This window comes from Marmota monax, unplaced genomic scaffold (assembly GCF_021218885.2).
Source record: "Marmota monax isolate L192 unplaced genomic scaffold, Marmota_monax_Labrador192_F-V1.1 WCK01_AAM20220418_F8-fsc00055, whole genome shotgun sequence".
NCBI classification, from domain to species: domain Eukaryota; kingdom Metazoa; phylum Chordata; class Mammalia; order Rodentia; family Sciuridae; genus Marmota; species Marmota monax.
Window position 1 is genome coordinate 2,182,523 of NW_026695205.1, and position 18,258 is coordinate 2,200,780.

At 40.9% G+C, this 18,258-nt stretch overlaps 1 protein-coding gene across 1 annotated transcript in view; it reads left to right on the forward strand.

The window, feature by feature from the left end:
- LOC124083441 (quinone oxidoreductase-like protein 2) overlaps positions 1-17,616 on the forward strand; it is a 29,213-nt gene extending 11,597 nt beyond the window's left edge. The window contains exons 9-10 of the mRNA XM_046430109.1: positions 1,228-1,456; positions 16,003-17,616. Coding sequence (XP_046286065.1) covers positions 1,228-1,456; positions 16,003-16,071 — 298 coding nt within the window. The 3' untranslated portion in view covers positions 16,072-17,616. The remainder of the gene's footprint in view (positions 1-1,227; positions 1,457-16,002) is intronic.
- Positions 17,617-18,258: the final 642 nt, after the last annotated feature.

Sequence of the window (18,258 nt, forward strand, 5' to 3'; positions counted from 1 at the left end):
TGTGACCCCCATCACAGGCTCTGACCCATTAAGTCAGCACTGCCTCTTTCCCCTTCCCCCAGGCCCTGGAGACATTTCTTCTATGGTTTGTCTCTAGGGATCGGTGGACAGTGTTAATTCTCCTTTTTTTTTTAATTGTGGGTGAAGAAACATATAAGATAAAATCTACCCATCCTATCCTCTTCTTCTTGTGCAGTTCAGTTGTTAAGTCCATTCTTACTGTTCTGCAATGGATCTCTAAAACTTTTCGTCTGGCAAATATGAAATCTTACACCCATTAAACAACTCTCCACTTCCCTCCTCTCCCTAGACCCTGGCAACCCAATTCTACTCTCTGTTTTTATGAATTTGACTACTTCAGGTATCTCGTTTAGGTGATCATATAGTATTTGTCTTTTTGAATCTGACTTAATTCACTCAGCACAATGTCCCAGAGGGTACCAAGTTAAACATGTGACAGGATTTCCTTCCTTTTGAAGGTCAAATAATATTCCATTATATGTGGAGCTGAGGTTGTGGCTCAGCAGTAGAGTGCTTGCTTAGCATGTGCTAGGCCCTGGGTTTGATCCTCAGCACCACATAAAAATAAATAAATAAAATAAAGGTATTGTGTCCAACTACAGCTAAAAAAAAAATTAAAAAAAATTCCATTATATGTATATCCAAATTTTCTTTATCCATTCACCAGTCAAGGAACAATACTTAGCTTGTTTCCATGCCTTGGCATTTGTGAATAGTGCTGCTATGAACACAGGTGTGTGAATATCTCAAGACCCTGCTTTTGCTGGGATTGGTGGTGCACGCCTGTAATCCAGCAGCTTGGAAGACTGAGGCAGGAGGATCACAAGTTCAAAGCCAGCCTCAGCAACTTAGTGAGACCCTGTTTCTAAATAAAATGTTTGAAAAAGGGCTGGGGATGTGGTTCAGTGGTTAAGCGCCCCTCTGTTCAATCCCTGGTACCAAAAAAGGGAAAAAAAAAAGACCCTGCTTTTAACTTTTCTGCATGTATACCAGAAGTGGAATTTCTGCACCTATTTTTAATTTTCCAAAGAAACTTCATATTGTTTTCTATAGCGTTTGCACGTTTTATAATCCCACCAATGGTATGTGAGGGTTTCAGTTTTCTCCACATTCTCCCCACACTTGTTGTTGTTATTTTTTCCTACAGTAGCCATCCTAATGGGGGCAGATGCCATTGTATCTCATGGTTCTTTTTTTGCCCCTCAGCCTGGCGTGGGAGGGCAGGATCGTGGTGCTGGGATTTGCTGGAGGAAACATCGCCTCCGTGCCAGCTAACCTGCTGCTCCTGAAGAACATCTCTGCCATGGGCCTGTACTGGGGTCGGTACCAAGACCAGGACTTTCCCGTCTTCTCCAGGAGCCTGTCCTCGGCCCTCCAGTACTGCCAGCAAGGGCGCATCCGACCGTATGTGGGGTCGGTGTTTAAGCTGGAGGAGGTGAGACTGCTTTGGGCATGTGGTTCAGATGAGGCTAAGGCCAGGAAACAGTCTGTGCTGAACTGCTGGCCAGTTGACCTCTGGATGCTGTAGATGCTCCTTTTATGGACTGAACAGGTGAAAACACGGCACTGAATTGTGGGTTTCGTGGCTTCTGGGCCACAGGATTTCTGCCAGTCTTCTGGGTTGGTGGCTGTCAACTCAGCACAGTGTGAAACTGAATTTCGAGGTGCTTCACCTGTACACTGGTGTCTCAAATGCAGGAATGGTACAGTGCTTTAGGAAATAATTTACATGTGTTGATGTGAACCTTGAACTCCATACACACAAGCCTAAGAAGGGAGCACTCCGCTCGACCTTTGATTTTCAAATATAGACGCTTTGAAAGTACAGCCAGATGATCTGTGCTGGGGTTCTGTGAGCAGAACACTCAGTCATGCCTGGCATCCTTGGACTCTACATCATCCCTTAGTCACTGTAGTTACATTTTTTTGGCAATTCATTCCCTTTTTTTCCTTTCCCCCTCTGTCTCATTAATGTGGCTTCAGCTTCCTCCAAAGTGTAATTGCGTGCATGCATTGGCAATGTGGTTCTGATTGCAGATCTGTTAGGCATTCACTGTGAAGTCTTTATTACTTTTTGCCTTAATTTGTTTTAATGTTCAAAAAACTGGTAGCTCGAGTCGGCGTGGATGGAGCCGGTGTTTGGTTTAAATGCAGATGCGGTGGAGGTCAAGTGGTCAGTGCCACACCTGAGTTTTATGTTTTTTTTTTTTCCTCCTGTGATGAGGCACCTTTGATTTTCATACTCAGTTTACTTCTTTTTTAATCTTTCCGATGTGTGAGTCAAAAAAGAAAGTGCGTGTTGGTGAAGAGGACCTGAGCGGCCATCAGGAAGCTGGCTGGTTCTGGCTCTGCTTTGCTCCTCTCGTCGCTCTGGACTAGTCCCTCACTCTTTTGAGCTTCCGTTTCCCCAGCTCTAGAATTAAGGGGAGGATGTTGCTGGTGGCTCTTGGAGCAGGGGTCAGGAGCCACAGAGGGACGCAGTGGGCAGGTGTGGACTGGAGCTGTCTGGGCCCAGGGGCTGCGTCTCGCCAAGGCCGGAGAGCTGCAAAGCTCGTTTTTTTTTTTAATTCTCTTTTAAGAAAAGTCTCCACTGTGGATACTTTCCAGGTCCCTTGGGCCGTGTGGCTTTTATCTTCATGTGACCTGTAGCCCGAGGTTGGGCGTACCTGAGGCTGCAGACACCTGTTGTCGAGGGGAAGGACAAGCAGGCAGGGTGGCAGCGGAGAGGAGTGTTGCTGTGAATTGTCTCCTGTCCCCACTCACGTGGTTTCAGTGGTGCTCAGACAGGGGAAAAGAAGGCTGGGGGTGGACTGTCACTTTAATTGTCCACACCGAAGCTCTCTGTCATGTGAGCTAGCTGTATCATCACTTGCCTCCTGTCCCATCTGCCCTTGGCTCTCCTGTGAGGGCTCTGCACTGGGGCTTTTGAGTCTCTTCCATTCCCTCAACTTCAGCGTCATCGGTGGCCTTTGGAGCCAGGCTTCTGGGCACATTTCAAACATCTCACTCGCACACCATCCGCTTGCTATTTCTTATTTTTCTATTTCTTTTAATATGTAAACTACTTGGGGGAATAATCAGTAATAATATGCTAAGCGCTTTGCACGCATGATCTCATTTAACCTTCAGAAGGGCTCTCTGAGGTATGAACCATTTTATCACATTTTACAGATGAAGAAATCAGACTCACAGAAGCTAAGAAATCTGCTCAATGATGCATAGTAAGTGTCAGAGATGGTACCCAGGCCCTGCTGGCCTCATGCTCCAATCTGGGCTCTTTACGGCCATGTCACACTCTCTCAAGAATGCTGTGAAGTCACTTCTTCCAAAGTGTATTCTGTAGGATGACGTTTATCCTTCTATCACAGAATTATCTATGCAAAAAAGCTATATTTATTTAAAATGATCAGGACTCTTATATTTTCCTGAGCAGAACTAGGGTTTATGTATTTTGTTCTTTTAAAATGAAGATGATGACATAAATGCATAATTAATTTCACTGAACTTTAAAGCCTGGGTAATATTTTTTCATGTAAATTCGTTCACATACTGGAAACGTTATTTGTAAGAACCTGTTTGGGCTTGAAAAATAATCACTGAACTTACAAAATATATGTAGTCTCAGAAATGCTGGCTCTTCTTAGCTTGTATTTTCTGGTGCTTCCTGGCTTCTATTTTCTCCTAAATATGTGGTCTTGCAGATTTGACCTTGACAGTTTTTACTACTGTGACCACAGAGGTGGCACCATAGCCAAAGCCACCCTGAACATCCATAGCATTGTTGCCCTTTCATCTGTGTGTGGTTACTTATTCAATGTGCATCTCTCCCGTAAAGCATAAACTCCACACAGGTGGGGCCAGGTGTGGCCAGCACCTCTGTATTTCCAGGTTCCTGCAGGAATCCACATTTCTGCTGCATGACTGAGCTCTGAGGTCACACCACCAGAGTGCAGATGCTGGCTGTGGGCAGATCGGACATCTTTTTCCTTGTCTGTAATAGGCAGTAATGTACCCTGAATCCCAGGGTGTTTATGAGGATTAAATAAGACAATATATATGAAAGAACAGCAATATATGATTGTATCCTTTTCTCCACATCCTTGCCAACATTTATTGTTGCCTGTATTCTTGATGATTGCCATTCTGACTGGAGTGAGATGAAATCTTAGTGTAGTTTTGATTTGCATTTCTCTAATTGCTAGAGATTTTGAACACTTTTTCATATATTTGTTGATCAATTGTATTTCTTCTTCAGTTCCTTAGTCCATTTATTGATTGGGTTATTTGTTTTTTTTTTTTTTTTTGGTGTTAAGTTTTTTGCATTCTTTATATATCCTAGAGATGAATGATTCATTGTAGGTGTGTACAGTAAAGATTTTCTCCCAATCTGTAGGCTCTCATATTATTGTTTCCTTTACTGAGAAGAAGCTTTTTAATTTGAATCCATTCCATTTATATTGAGTCTTGATTTTACTTCTTGTGCTTTAGAGGTCTTGTTCAGGAAGTCAGATCCTAAGCTGACGTGGTGAAGATTTGGGCCTACTTTTCATCTATTAGGCACAGGGTCTCTTTCTAGTGCCTAAGTCTTTGATCCACTTTGAGTTAATTTTTGTACAGGGTGAGAGATAGAGGTTTAATTTCATTTTGCTACATATGGATTTCCAGTTTTGCCAGCACTATTTGTTGAAAAGGCTATCTTTTCTCCAGTGAATATTTTTGGCACCTTTGTCTAGAACGAGATAACAATATTTGTGTGGGTTTGTCTCTGTGTCCTCTATTCTGGGCTATTGGTGTATGTGCTGGTGGGACTGCAAATTGGATAACCACTGTGGAAAGCAGTAAGGAGATTCTGTCTGACCCAGCTATCCCTCTCCCTGGTTTATACGTAAAGGACTTAAAAATCAGCATACTACAATGATGCGGCCACATCAATGTTTATAGCATCTCAATTCACAATAGTTAAACCATGGAACCAACCTAGTTGTCCTTCAATAGATGAATGGGTAAAGAAAATATGATATATATATGCAATGAAATATTACTCAGTTTTAAAGAATAATGAAATTATGGCATTTGCCAGTAAATGGATGGAGTTGGATAATATTATGCTAAGTGAAATAAGCCAATCCCCAAAAACCAAAGACTGAATGTTTTCTCTAATATGTGGATGCTAATTTACAAGAAGGTAGGAGGCCTTGGAGAAGAATAGCATTACCTTAGATTAGGTAGAGGGAAGTGAAGGGAGGGGAATGGAGAGGAGGGGAGGGGATGTGGGGATAGGAAGGATAGTAGAATGAAGCAGACATTATTGTTTTATGTATATATATGACTGTGTGACCGATGTGTTGCTACAATACATATACTCAGAAAAAGAGAAATTATATCCCATCTATGTATGATACATCAAAGTACATAAATGCATTCTACTGTCATGTGTAACTAATTAAAACACATGAAAATTTAAAAATTTAAAAAAAGAATGTAATGAATTCACTAAGTTTTAATGCACAGGATGTCATTATTATAAGATACAGGATTGAGCTTTTTCTTTTTCCCCCGAACTATATAACACTTTTGCATTGACGACCCAGAGGGTAGGATTAGAGTGATAGTCTTTGGGTTTTGGATTTGAACTTGAAGTTAGTATTTTCTAAAGGGTGGTATCTGCCTTTGAGGAGTGTGTTATGAATTGGCCCATGATCTGTTCAGAGGATGCCTGTGCAGATGTGCAGGTTGCGTTTTCTGTATGAGGTTGTCCACACACATCTCGACCTGATGTAGCACCTGAACCTCACAGATCTAACTTGTTTATTATGAAGGTCAGGTGAGATCACCACATGAACAGAATTAATAGGTAGAAACTGTTTGCTTCAAGTTTTCTCTATGTATCTATGACGTTCTTAAAAACGAAACAGCTCTTTTAATTCAGTTGGTATATTATCACCTCTTATTCTAGACCTCCTTTATGGAACTCTCCATATCAGCTGGTCCCCCATCCCAGGCTTTGGGTGCTTGGCTGCTTGTCACTTCTTTGGGGACAGCTCCTGCAGTGGCTCCCTGCAGTCCTATAGCCTAGACCACCTCCCCTAGGGTGCACCTTCTTAAAACCCTGGTTGTCTCGTGCTTGCCTGGAGTGAGGCCTGATCCTAGAGGCAGGGCTTTCACTGGGTTCTTATCTGGGGCTGCTGCAGCTTGATCCAAATGGACCTGTCGAAGCCCCTGCTTCCCCAGAAGTGTGTGAGGGCTGGTAACGCAGCCCAGAAATGTGGGAGTTTGCTCACTGGGGAAACTTTGATGAATGAAAGACGGAGATAAGTTGCTCACCTTTCTCCCCCAGGGTCTGTTTCAGTGGTCTCTTGGTAGAGGTCCCATGAGAGCCACAGCCAGGACCTCTGAAGCTGCACCACTTCAGGACGGGCAGCGTGCCCCCTCGTGGTTCTTTTCTTCCCTTGATTGACTTCCCTTTACCCCTCGCTCCTGGGAACTGCAGCCTCACTGAAGCACTGGGCATAAGTTCGGATTGGGTTCTTTTCTCAGGAATCCAGGCTGACACTTAGCTTTAAAAACTTCATGTTTGGGTTTAATAACACATTGCCTGGTTTCTTTTTAAAGTCAAGTTTATTGAGGTACAGTTTGCACATAGTATATTCACTCCTTTTAGACATGTAGTTCTCCGAGGTTTGTGGCCGTTCTCGGGATTGGCCCAGGGCCTCCTGTGCAAGGTACATGCCCTACCTCTGAACTACATCCCAGCCCTGTTTTTTAAAATGGGGTCTCACTGTGTTGCCCAGACTGGGCTTGAACTCCTGGGCTTAAGCGACCCTCTTGCCTCAGCCTCCTGATCTGGGAGTACAGGCACTCGTCAATGCACCTGATTCTCTGGGTTTTGGCAAATAAATAGAGTCGTGTAGCCACTCCATCACAATCAAGATACGGGAATATTTCCATTGCCAGGCATGGTGGCTCAGGCCTGTAATCCCAGTTATTCAGGTGGCTGAGGCAGGAGGATCACAGATTCCAGCCTAGCCTGGGTGACTTCGTGAGACCCTGCCTCAAGAGGAAAAATAAAGGGCTGGGGATGTGACTCAGTGGTAGTGCCCTGGGTTCACTTTCCCCAGCACTTCCAGAAAAGAGAGTCTCCACTGCCCCAGAAGATTCCCTTGTGCCCCGTGGTAATCCATCCCCTTTTCCTACCTCTTAGTCTGACCCTGCCAACTGCTGATCTGTTTCCTTTCTTTATACTTTTGCCTATTCCAGAATGTCATGTGAGTGGAATCATTTAGCCCATAGCCTTTTTAAATTTTACTTTTAGCAATACCAGGGATTGAACCTGGGGTGCTGTACCACTGAGCTATATCATCAGCCCTTTTTACGTTTTAGAACTTTGAGACAAGTTCTCACTAAGTTGCTGAAACTGGCCCCAAATTTGTAATCCTCCTGCCTCCTGAGTAGCTGGGAGTACAGGTGTGCACCACTGCACTCAACTACAGTCTGTGGTCTGTTGAGTCTGGCTTCTTTTACTTTGCAAAATGCTTCTGAAGTTCATCCAGGTTGTTGAATGTGTCAGGAGTCTGTTCCTTTTTATTGCTGAATAGTATTCCATTGTATGTATATGCCACAACTTGTGTTTTCATTTACCAGTTAGTGTTCATTAATTTTCAGTTTTTGTTGATTATGAATAAATCTATATACATTTATATACAGATTTTTGTGTAAACACAGGGCTTTATTTACCTTAGGACTGAGATTTCTAGGTCATATGCTAAGAATATGTTTAGCTTTCTGTTTTAAAAAGCTTCATGGATGTTTAATTGGTTTTATTCCCACTCCTAGATAACATCTCTAGATGACATCATCAGGAAGGCTGGAATTTGATTGTGAATTTAAGAGAAATCTATGCAGAATCTTAAAAATACAGACACAGATGCTCCTGAGAAAGGGGCCAGCATCTTTGTGACGGCACCTCTTTCTCTGTGCCTCAGTTACTCAGACTCAGTTCTGTTTCAGTCTTTACATCCCATGATTTTGAAGACAAGGCCACAATGACTGCATTCCTTTTAAAGCCCACAGTGCTCACGGTTTTCTATTTTGGGGGGTTATTCTGGACTAGTTGGTGTTTCAGCTTCTGCCCCAAGTCAAGCTCTTTTAATGTTTTGTGGTTTTTCTTTCTGCTGATTTGCTACTATATATTTAGCTTTTCAATAAACTGTCAGACTGGACTGTTTTCCAGAGTGGTTGTACCGTTTTGTCTTCCTAGTGGCAATACCTGAACGTTCTAGTCACTCTGCGTATGTTGGAAGTTCGTATTGTTTTCTTTGATTTTTGGCATTTTAATAGGTGTGTAGTGGCATCTTATTGTGGGTTTAGCTTGCATTTCCCTAGTGAACAGTGATCTCAACTATCATTTCATATGCTCATTTGCCATCTGTACCTCCTTTTTGGTGAAATGCATTGATTGACTTTTCAAAGAAGATTTGGATCATTTTGTATTAGAGTAATGATATGATGAATGTAATTCAGCTACAGCAGTCTATCATTAATTCAAAGTTTTTACCTTTTTTATAAACCATCCCACTCAGTCTCAGATACACTAATACATTCATGAATTTATTTTATACATCAAACCTTCACTGAGTACATTCCATATGGCTGTCAATAACAGTTAAGACAGTCCATTACTTAAGGAGTTCAGGTTTTAATTGGAAAGATCTCAGGATAGTGCTATGATAGGGGAAGAGCCAATTTTTAATGGGAATCGTGAATCAGCATGATGTATTTAGGAAACTAAAAACTCTGATTATTCCTTCTGATGAGCTAATTAAAAATTCCAATAGCAGAACCTTCGCCTCCTAGAACAAAAGCAATATCCTTATTCTGCTGCAAATTCCAGGTTGCATATCTCTGGAGACAAATTTAATTTTGGCTTCATCCACCTCAAGGCAGAGACCAGGGTGCTGCGGACAGCCTGTATCTAGGCATCCGTTGATGCAGCCTCGGTATCTAATGCAGTATGTGAAATACAGGAGGAGAGTGTCCCTAGGCCTCTGAAATAGCTCTCAAAGGACTGGTTCAAAGCCATGCGTTTTACTTTTCAGTCCCTCCCTTGGAGCCTTATCACTGGTGTTAAGCTTCCTGGCCTTAACACCACTGACTGTTTTCCCAGCCCAGGCAGAAACCACCAGGTAGAAAGGGACAGTGTTGAGGTATTTTTAGAAGCAGCAACAATCACAACAGAAGTGGCAGCTGGACATGGAGAGGTGACAGAACATTATGAGATTCTCGAGTCATGGAATAGAATAGCTTTCCCCACAGTGTTCTTTTGAGGGAGCCAGAGATATATGTGATACATTTTTATAAAGATGTATGTGCAGAATGGCCAAAACAACGAATCCTACTATTACGTATAATTGTAATGCACCAGTATAAAAAAAAAAAACCAAAAAGTAAAATCCAGTTATGGTCAATGATTAAAATAATAAGCTTTAGCACTTGAAGGCGCGACTTTGTTTTATGTGAACATTTATTTGAAGGAGAGCCTTCATTTCCCTAGGGGGCTGGGTGGAAGGTATCACTTTCTTGAATAATACTTATTTTTCTCAAGTCTTTTGCATTGTTGGGCTATGACAGATCTCTGGGAACAAGTGCCTTCTAGCTGACAGGGAGAGGGATGGCGTGGTGAGTCACCTGGAGATCATCAACAGGGGCTGCTGGGTGTGTCAGATACCTGTCCTGGAACTGTTCCCTCTCCTTGGATGAGTGGAAGATGCTCATCGAGATAAGGCAAACCCTGCAAGGCAGATGTTTTTGGAACCAGGGATTTCATGCTGCAGAGAGATTGCCACCATTGGTTATTTCTCTGCTTATTATTTATTTATTTTTATTTATTTGGTGTGCTTTTTTTGGAGGATCTCAAATGGAAATGGTGGGTAAACCATAATTCTCATTTCAAAGCCCATATTCACTGTCAGCCTATGCAGGCTCATCTTTTGCTTCTGTGTCTATCTGCTTAGGAATGAATGTACTTTCTCCCGTTGCCTACATTTTCCATGGCCTCCCTACTCTATTCCTCCCTTCTGAGCCAGTCTCTGAAACATGTTTGATATATATTTTTGGATTTCTATCTCCTTGTAAAACACACGGAATCATTTTGTGTGTGAATTTATTTTTGGTTACATGGTTGTCGGTGGTGTTCTCTTGACCTTGGTCTGTTTCTTAATTTTTCACCCAGCGCTGTCTTTAAGATCTGTCTGTGCTGCTGTTCCCACAGTAGTCCACTGCTCCCCACGTCTGCATAATAGCACATGGAGCGCATCCACCATAGTCTAAAAACCCATTCCCTAGTGACAAACTTTGAGGTGGACTAGATTTCTGACCACCATAAACAGTATGGTAATGAACAGCTTCATATATGTAAACTTAGGGACTTGTGCAAATGTTGCTTTGGGGCTATTTTCCCAGGAGTAGATTGTTGGTTCATAGGATGTATGTGTATTTAATTTGATTGCCAATAACTTTCTAGCTAACTTGACCAATTTAGGTCCTTTCCAGCAGTGCATGAGAATTCTTGTTTATTTGGCACCCTGTTGATATGTAGCATTATCCAGCTTTCTGCTTTTTGCCCAAATGATAAAGCATAAAGTGGCATTTTATTATTCTAATTTACATTTCCCTTATTTCTAATGAGTTTAAGCATCTCTATATATTTTCCAGCTGGCTGGGGATGTAGCTTAGCAGTAGAGCATCTGCCTAGTGTGTGAGAAACCCTGGATTTAATCTCTGGTATATTAGTCATTCAGTTTTCCATGCTTTGAGTTGCAATTTAGTCTCCTCATGGAGTTTTCTGTTTGGGAGTTTCATCTGTTTCTTAGTAACTTGCAAAAGTTCCTTGTGTGAATTGTGCTTCTTAAACTCTGATATGCATGGAAATCACCTGGGGATCTTAATTAGGATTCTGATTGTGATTCAGTCAGGGTTGGATGGAGCTAAAGATCATACACATCTAATAAGCCCCCAGATTGTGCAAAAGCTGATGGTCTTTTGAGTAGCCAGTTCTAGATGTTAGTTTGAGGCTTTGCAAAAGACTTCTAAGTTTGTCACACTATTGCCACTTTTGTCTAGAGTTACAGTATTCATGCCAGCATTTTGCTGTATGGTTATGCTATTGGAGACTTTTCCAGAAGTCCTTCATTATCCCTGAGTCACAGTAATTTTCTTCTTTCTTCTTTATTAACTTTGTAGATTCTTTTTTTTTTTTTTTTTTTGGTGAGGTGGGGGTCTTGCTCAGGCTGACCTTGAGCTCCTGGACCCAAAGGATACTCTTGCCTTAACCTCCAAGTAGATGGGACTCTAGGCATTGACTGCCACACCTGGCTACCGTCATAATTTTATATCACACTTAAGGATTTAATACTTCTGAAGTCTCCTTTGCATTGGGTATACATCAGGTATATTATTATTATTAATACTTTTTTTGGTGCTGGGGATCGAACCCAGGGCCTTGTGCAAGCAAGGCAAGCACTCTACCAACTGAGCTATAGCCCCAGCCCAATTTTTATTTTCTTCTTTATAGCAAGCCGTTTTCCCCAGTATCAAATAGCCCACTGTTTTCCCATCGATGTGTGATGCTTTGTCTTATTGCAAGTTCCAAGTTATATGGAAGAGTAACTCTTATACCTTTGTTCTTTCCTTTCAAATTTGACTTATTTGGGGAGCTTTGTCTTTTTAAATGAATTTTACAGTAAATCTGTTTAGCTTCTTGAACTACTCTAACTGAAATCTTGAATGAAACTATTGATTTATTTTTATACTCATTTACAGGAAATTAATATTTTTTACTATCTTCTCCCATCTGTCAACAGGGATAAATCACCATTTATTAAGATCTTTCATGTCTCTTAATGGGTTTAAAGTTTTTCTCTATAAGGTTTTGGTGTTATTATTCTTTATATCTATTACAAATATTTTGTTTTTGTTGCTTTTGAGAACAATATTTATTATATTTCTAAGTTGATTATTTTGACATAGAGAAATGTCATTAATTTTTATAAACTATTTTTTAAAATTTTAAAATTCTTTTTGGTTATACAAGAAGTAGAATGTATTTGGACATATCATACATACATGGAGTGTAAGTTCCCATTCTTGTTGTACATGATGTGGAGTTAAACTGGTCGTGTATTCATGTATGAACAAAGGAAAGTGAGGACTGATTCATTCTACTGTCTTTCCTCTTCCCATCTCCCCTCCCTTGGCTTCATTACCCGTTGTCTAATCCAAAGTACTTCTATTCTTCCCTCCTACCCCCTTATTGGGTGTTAGCATCTGCAAATCAGAGAGAATATTTGGCTTTTGGTTTTTGGCGATTGGCTTATTTCACTTAGCATGATAGTCTACAGTTCCAGCCATTTATCAGCAAATGCATAGCTCCATTCATCTTTATGACTGAGTCATATTCCATTGTGTGTATGTGTGTGTGTCTATGTGTGTGTGTTTATATATATAATATAATATATATAATATATTATATATATATAATATATATATAATACATAATATATATATATATATATATATCACATTTTCTTTATCCATTCATTTGTTGAAGGGTATATGGGTTGGTTCCATAGCTTAGATATTGTGAATTGAGCTGCTAGAAACATTGATGTGGCTGTGCCACTACAGTATTCTGATTTTAAGTCCTTTGGGTAAATGCTGAGGAGTGGGATAGCTGGGTCAAATGGGGGTTCCAGTCCAAGTTTTCAGAGGAACCTCCACACTGCTTTTCAGAGTGGTTGCATGGATTTGTAGTCCCACCAGCAATATGAGTGTGTCTTTCCCCCACATTCTCACCAACATTTATTGTTACTTGTATTCTTGATAATTGCCATTCTGACTTGAGTGAGTTTTAATTTGCATTTCTCTAATTGCTAGAGATGTTGAAAATTTTTTCATATATTTGTTGACTATTCATATTTCTTCTTCTGGGAAGTGCCTGTTCAGTTCCTTTGCCTATTTATTGAATGGGTTTTTAGGTTTTGGTTTTTGGACTGTGAAGTTTTGAGTTCTGTATATATCCTGTAGATTAATGTTCTGAGGTGCAGGTGGTAAAGATTTTCTCCCACTCTGTAAGCTCTCTCTTCACACTCTTGATTGTTTCCTTTGCTGTGAAGAATTTTTTAGTATAAACCAATTTTGTATTTCATAGTTTTGATGACCTTTCTATACAGCTTTTCTGCATAGATAATGATACTACTTTTTTATATATTTATTTTATTTTATTTAGTTGTAGTTGGACATAACACCTTTATTTTACTTGTTTATTTTTATGTGGTGCTGAGGATCAAACCCAGGGTCTCGCACGTGCAAGGCAAGCACTCTACCGCTGAGCCACAACCCCAGCCCCGATAATGATACTGCTTTTATGATTTTTAACTTTTATTAAAACTTTTCTGATTCCTATATAACTAAAATTATATTTTCATTATTTGCAAATAATGATACTTTTGCATATTCCATTCTTTTTTAATTTCATTTTTTGCATTTATCATTTATTTTATTTAAAAAATTAGACTATTTTTGAGCAGTTTTAAGAAAAATTCAACAGAGTATTGAGAGTTCTCATGTACTCCCTCTTCCATTCCCTAAGATTCCACTCTTATTAATATTTTGCACTGGTATTGTACATTTGTTGTAACCGATGAATCAATATTGATACATAATGGTATTAAATAAAGTCCATAGTTTGCATTAGAGTTCACTCTTTGTACATTTCTGTGGGTTTTGCCAAATGTATAATGTCCTGTATCCAGTATTACATATCACACAGAATAGCTTCACTGCACTAAGAGATCCCTTGAGCTCCATATGTTCATCCTTGTCTCCACTCCTGGATCTGTCAATCACTGATGTTTTTAGTGCCTCCACAGTTTTGCTTTCTCCTAAATGTCATATGGTTGGAATCATATGAAATGTAGCCTTTTCAGATTGCATGCAGATTGCTAAATGAAAGAAGACAATCTTTCACTTAGCAGTGTTTTTCCGTGTCATTTTGTGTTTTGATAGTTCACTTCTCCTTGTTACTGAATGAGTCCATTGCATAGATATACTAATTTGCTTTTCCATCCACCTACTGAAAGACATTTTGTGTCTGCCCCCCCCCCCCCCCGTTTTGGCAATTGGTAATAAAGTTACTGTAACATTCAGGTACATGTTTTTGTGTGGACCTAAGTTTTCAATTTCTGTGGGTAAATACCTAGGAGTGTGATGGCTGGATTGCACGTTTCAAGGTATCTTCAGTTTTGTAGGAAATTGCCCCGCTGTCTTCCAAAGTGGTTGTACCACCTTGTATGCCCACTAGCAGTGAATGAGTGCTCCTGTTGCTCCACATACTCGCCACCATTTGGTGTTAGTGTTTTGAGTCTTAGCTATCCTGATAGGAGGGCAGTGGCCTCTCACTGCTGTTTTTATTTCCCATTCTCTAGTGATGTATTACATTGAGTGTCTTTTTATATGATTATTTGCCATCTGTCTATCTTCTTTGGTGAGGTGTCTGTTCAGATCTTTGCCTTTTGTTTCGTTGTATTGTTTTTGCATTTTAAGAATTCTCTGGGGGCTGGGGATGTGGCTCAAGTGGTAGCGCGCTTGCCTGGCATGCGTGCGGCCCGGGTTCGATCCTCAGCACCACATACAAACAAAGATATTGTGTCCGCCGAGAACTAAAAATAAATATTAAAATTCTCTCTAAAAAAAAAATTCTCTGTATGTTTTAGACACAAATCCTTTGTTAGATATGTCTTTTGCAAGGTTTTTCTCCCTGCTGAGACCTTGTTTGTAAATTCCATTTACCAAATCCCCCCTTCCCCTGCCATGTATTGTACTTTTGGTGCTGTATCCAAAACCTTATTGCTGAGCCAAAAGTGACCTAGATTATTTTCCTATGTTTTTTTGTTTTTGTTTTTGTTTTTTGGAAATTTTATAATTTTGCATTTTGCATGTAGGTCTCTGAACCATTTCCAGGTAATTTTTGTGAGGGGTATAAGACCTGTATCTAGATTTAAAAAATTTTTTTTCATGTGTCTATAGTATACAGTTTTTCCAGCACTATATTTTGAAAGACTATGCTTTCCTCCATTAAGTTATTTTTACTCCTGTCAAAGTTCAGTTGACTATACTTGTGCAGGCCTATTTTGGGGATCTCTCTTCAATTTCATTAATTTATTTTTCTATTCTTTTCACCAGTATCACACTGTCTTGATCACTGTAGCTGTTTTTTTAATTTGTTTTATAACCTTGCATTTTTGAGGAAAAAAATTTGCAGTTGATTTTAATCTCAGTTACATAAGAAATAGGACACTTTTAATAAAAGAGAAAAAAAAATCACCAAACATTATAGTTTTTATTCTTCTGCCAAAGGCTTCATTCTTTCAAAAGCTGGAACACTTCTGAAGTGGGGCAGCTGGGATGGAGCTGTCACAGTGAGTGGGGACTGGCCTGTGGACTCTTTATCTGCCGACATTTATTTGACATCATTGAAAATGATAGGGAGCAGGGGGCCGTGGAGCATGCCTGTAATCCCAGAGGCTTAGGAGGCTGAGGAGGAGGGTCGCAAGTTCAAAGCCAGCCTCAGCAACTTAGCAAGTCTCTAAGCAACTCAGTGAGACTCTGTCTCAAAGTGCAAAAACAAAAAAAGGTCTGGGGATGTGGCTCAGTGGTTAAGGGCCCCTGGGTTCAATCCCCGGTACCAAAAAACAAATGAAATAAACAACAAACCCCAAAGAATATGATAGAGAGAAATACCAAGGGTAGGTTATTCATAGATATTATTATTTTCCTTTGTATTTATGGTGATTATTATTATTAGCACTGAATAGTTTATTGGAGACACATCTGAATACTTCAGCCATTTTAGACTTTAGCCATCAGGAGACATTTGTTGCAGTATGCATATGTGCAAGTCTGACCACGTTTTTGTTTTATTTTTAGGTCAATGATGCCTTCCTTCACGTGATACAGCGCAAATCTACGGGCAAGGTTCTTCTTTCTCTTAAATAAATCCTTACTTCTGCAGCAAATTCAGCATGTCCAAATCCAAACTCTCATTCTTTCCCCAAAACCTGATTTCCCCCTGTGTTTCTAAAGGTGTTACCACCTTTCTTACTAATCCAGGTTTAAAATCTGGAGTCACATGTGGTTCTGGCTTCTTATTGCTCATAATTAATGTGGCCATGGAGGGTATTGTCCAAACTTGGACCTTTCTGAGAGTGGAAGGGTGCTGTTAGTAATTGCACCAGATAAAGGCGTCCTGGGCAGCAGGATGGAGGGTCACCCTGTACAAAATGCGCTCTCTGCCGATCCTGCGTTCCCACTCTGCGGTCTCTCTCACCTCCTCCCTTCCGTCCTAATCGACTCCTCTGCTGCTTCCGCAGTCTTCTCACTGGCTTCCTAACTTTGAACTAATCTGTCCTCTCCGTCTGCATCATGCATTACTCCATGGTGGTCTTCCTGATGCATGGTTCTACGTCTTGCCTCAGGAAACCTGCAGTGGCTCACTGTGGCTTGCACGGTGCAGTTCAGAGCCCTGGAACCAGCATTGGACTATGGCCGTGATTTTGCCATCTCTGTTTTCCAGCCCATGTCTGCAGTTCCTCAGTCCCTGATCTTGCCCCTTCTCTCCTTCACTCTGTCAAACACGGGCTGTCCTGACCCCTGAGGCCTCCTGTGCCCCTTTCCTCTTCCTCTGCTGCCTTCCGGTAGCTTCTCCTGCAGGATCCTGTTACATCCTAACTGTTATAGGGTGTGGCCCGTGTAAGGGCCAAGAAGCGGGTCTGAATCCACTGTGGAGGTATTACATTCATTTTTCTCAGTGCAGAGTGGCTATTCCATACAATGTCTACCTCCCAGAGCTACTGTGAGCAATACTGGCAGTGATAGGGGAGTGCACCTGGTAGGTAGTAAGGGATTAGCAAAATGAAAGTAATCAGATTACTTAATTTCTTTCTTTTCTCCTTTCCCAGTAAATTGTAAGCTCCTTGAGAACAAGTATCATGTCTGATTCACAACTTTTTTTTGACTTCTCATACCACCTCCCATAGTGACTGAACCTGGGTAAATGTGAAATACATTGAACTGAATTTGAATGACCTGAAGCTCTTAAATCATAGGATTAAATTAAGAACATGTTGCTCTGTCCATCAGTTGGTGAATGGATAAGTAAAATATAGTGTGGACATACTGTGGAATATTATTCAGCCTTAAAAAAGAATAAGACTTGGATACTTGATACATTGTAGATGAACCCTGAGAATGTTACATGTGAAATAAGCCAGAAATAAATAGACAAATACTCTGATTTCACTTATATGAGAACCTAGAAGAGTCAGCTTGGCAGACAGGAAGTAGAACGGTGGTTGCCAGTAGGAGGGGAAAAATGGGGAGTTACTGAATGGATATAGTTTTGGAGTGGGAAGGGGAAGAGGTTTTGGAGGTTGGTGATGGTGGCATTACTGTGGGAACGCACTCAGTGCTGCTGAACTATACATGTAAAAATGGTCAAAATGGAAAAAAAAAGGTTAAAATAAAAATGGTTCAACTTGTTAATTTTATGTTATTTATGTCTTACCATATTAAAAAATTTAAAAAGAGAACATGTTACCCTGACTTCTCAGTGAATTGATTCCAGACACAGGGTGTGTACAGAGTGCTAAGTTCAGGAAGCTGCTGTCTGGGCCACGTCCTGGTCTGTGGGGAGAGGTCCTGTACCCTGCTGGGTGCTCAGAGGGCCCTTGGTGGTCAGACTTAGATGTTCCCACTTTATGACAGGGTGAAGGCCTTTGAATTTTGGTCTTCTCCCTCTCTAGCAGTGGGATGCTGCCTTGTGATGCTGGGCTGGCAGCTGGTCCCAGGTCCCAGGCGGCCCCTTCCCCCTGCGGGCGACCATGGACACACTGCTGGGTTGATGATCCGTAGGTCTCCTGTCTTCAACACATGCTTCTCGTAAGATGGGTTTGTGGCGACGACGCCATTGTGAGTTGAGGAGCACCTCTGTTCCTCCCACTGAGTGATGATGGTGAGGAGGGAGCGGGGTGGGGTCAAAACAGGCGGCACTCACAGCAGCCTTGTGGGGACCTGTGGGGACTTTTGAGGACGTGGTGAGAGTTTTTGTTTTCCGTTAAGTACCTCAGACCATTTAAAAACACCTGTCTTCTCAGGATCTTGTTCCAAAAGATTTTTTTTTTTTTA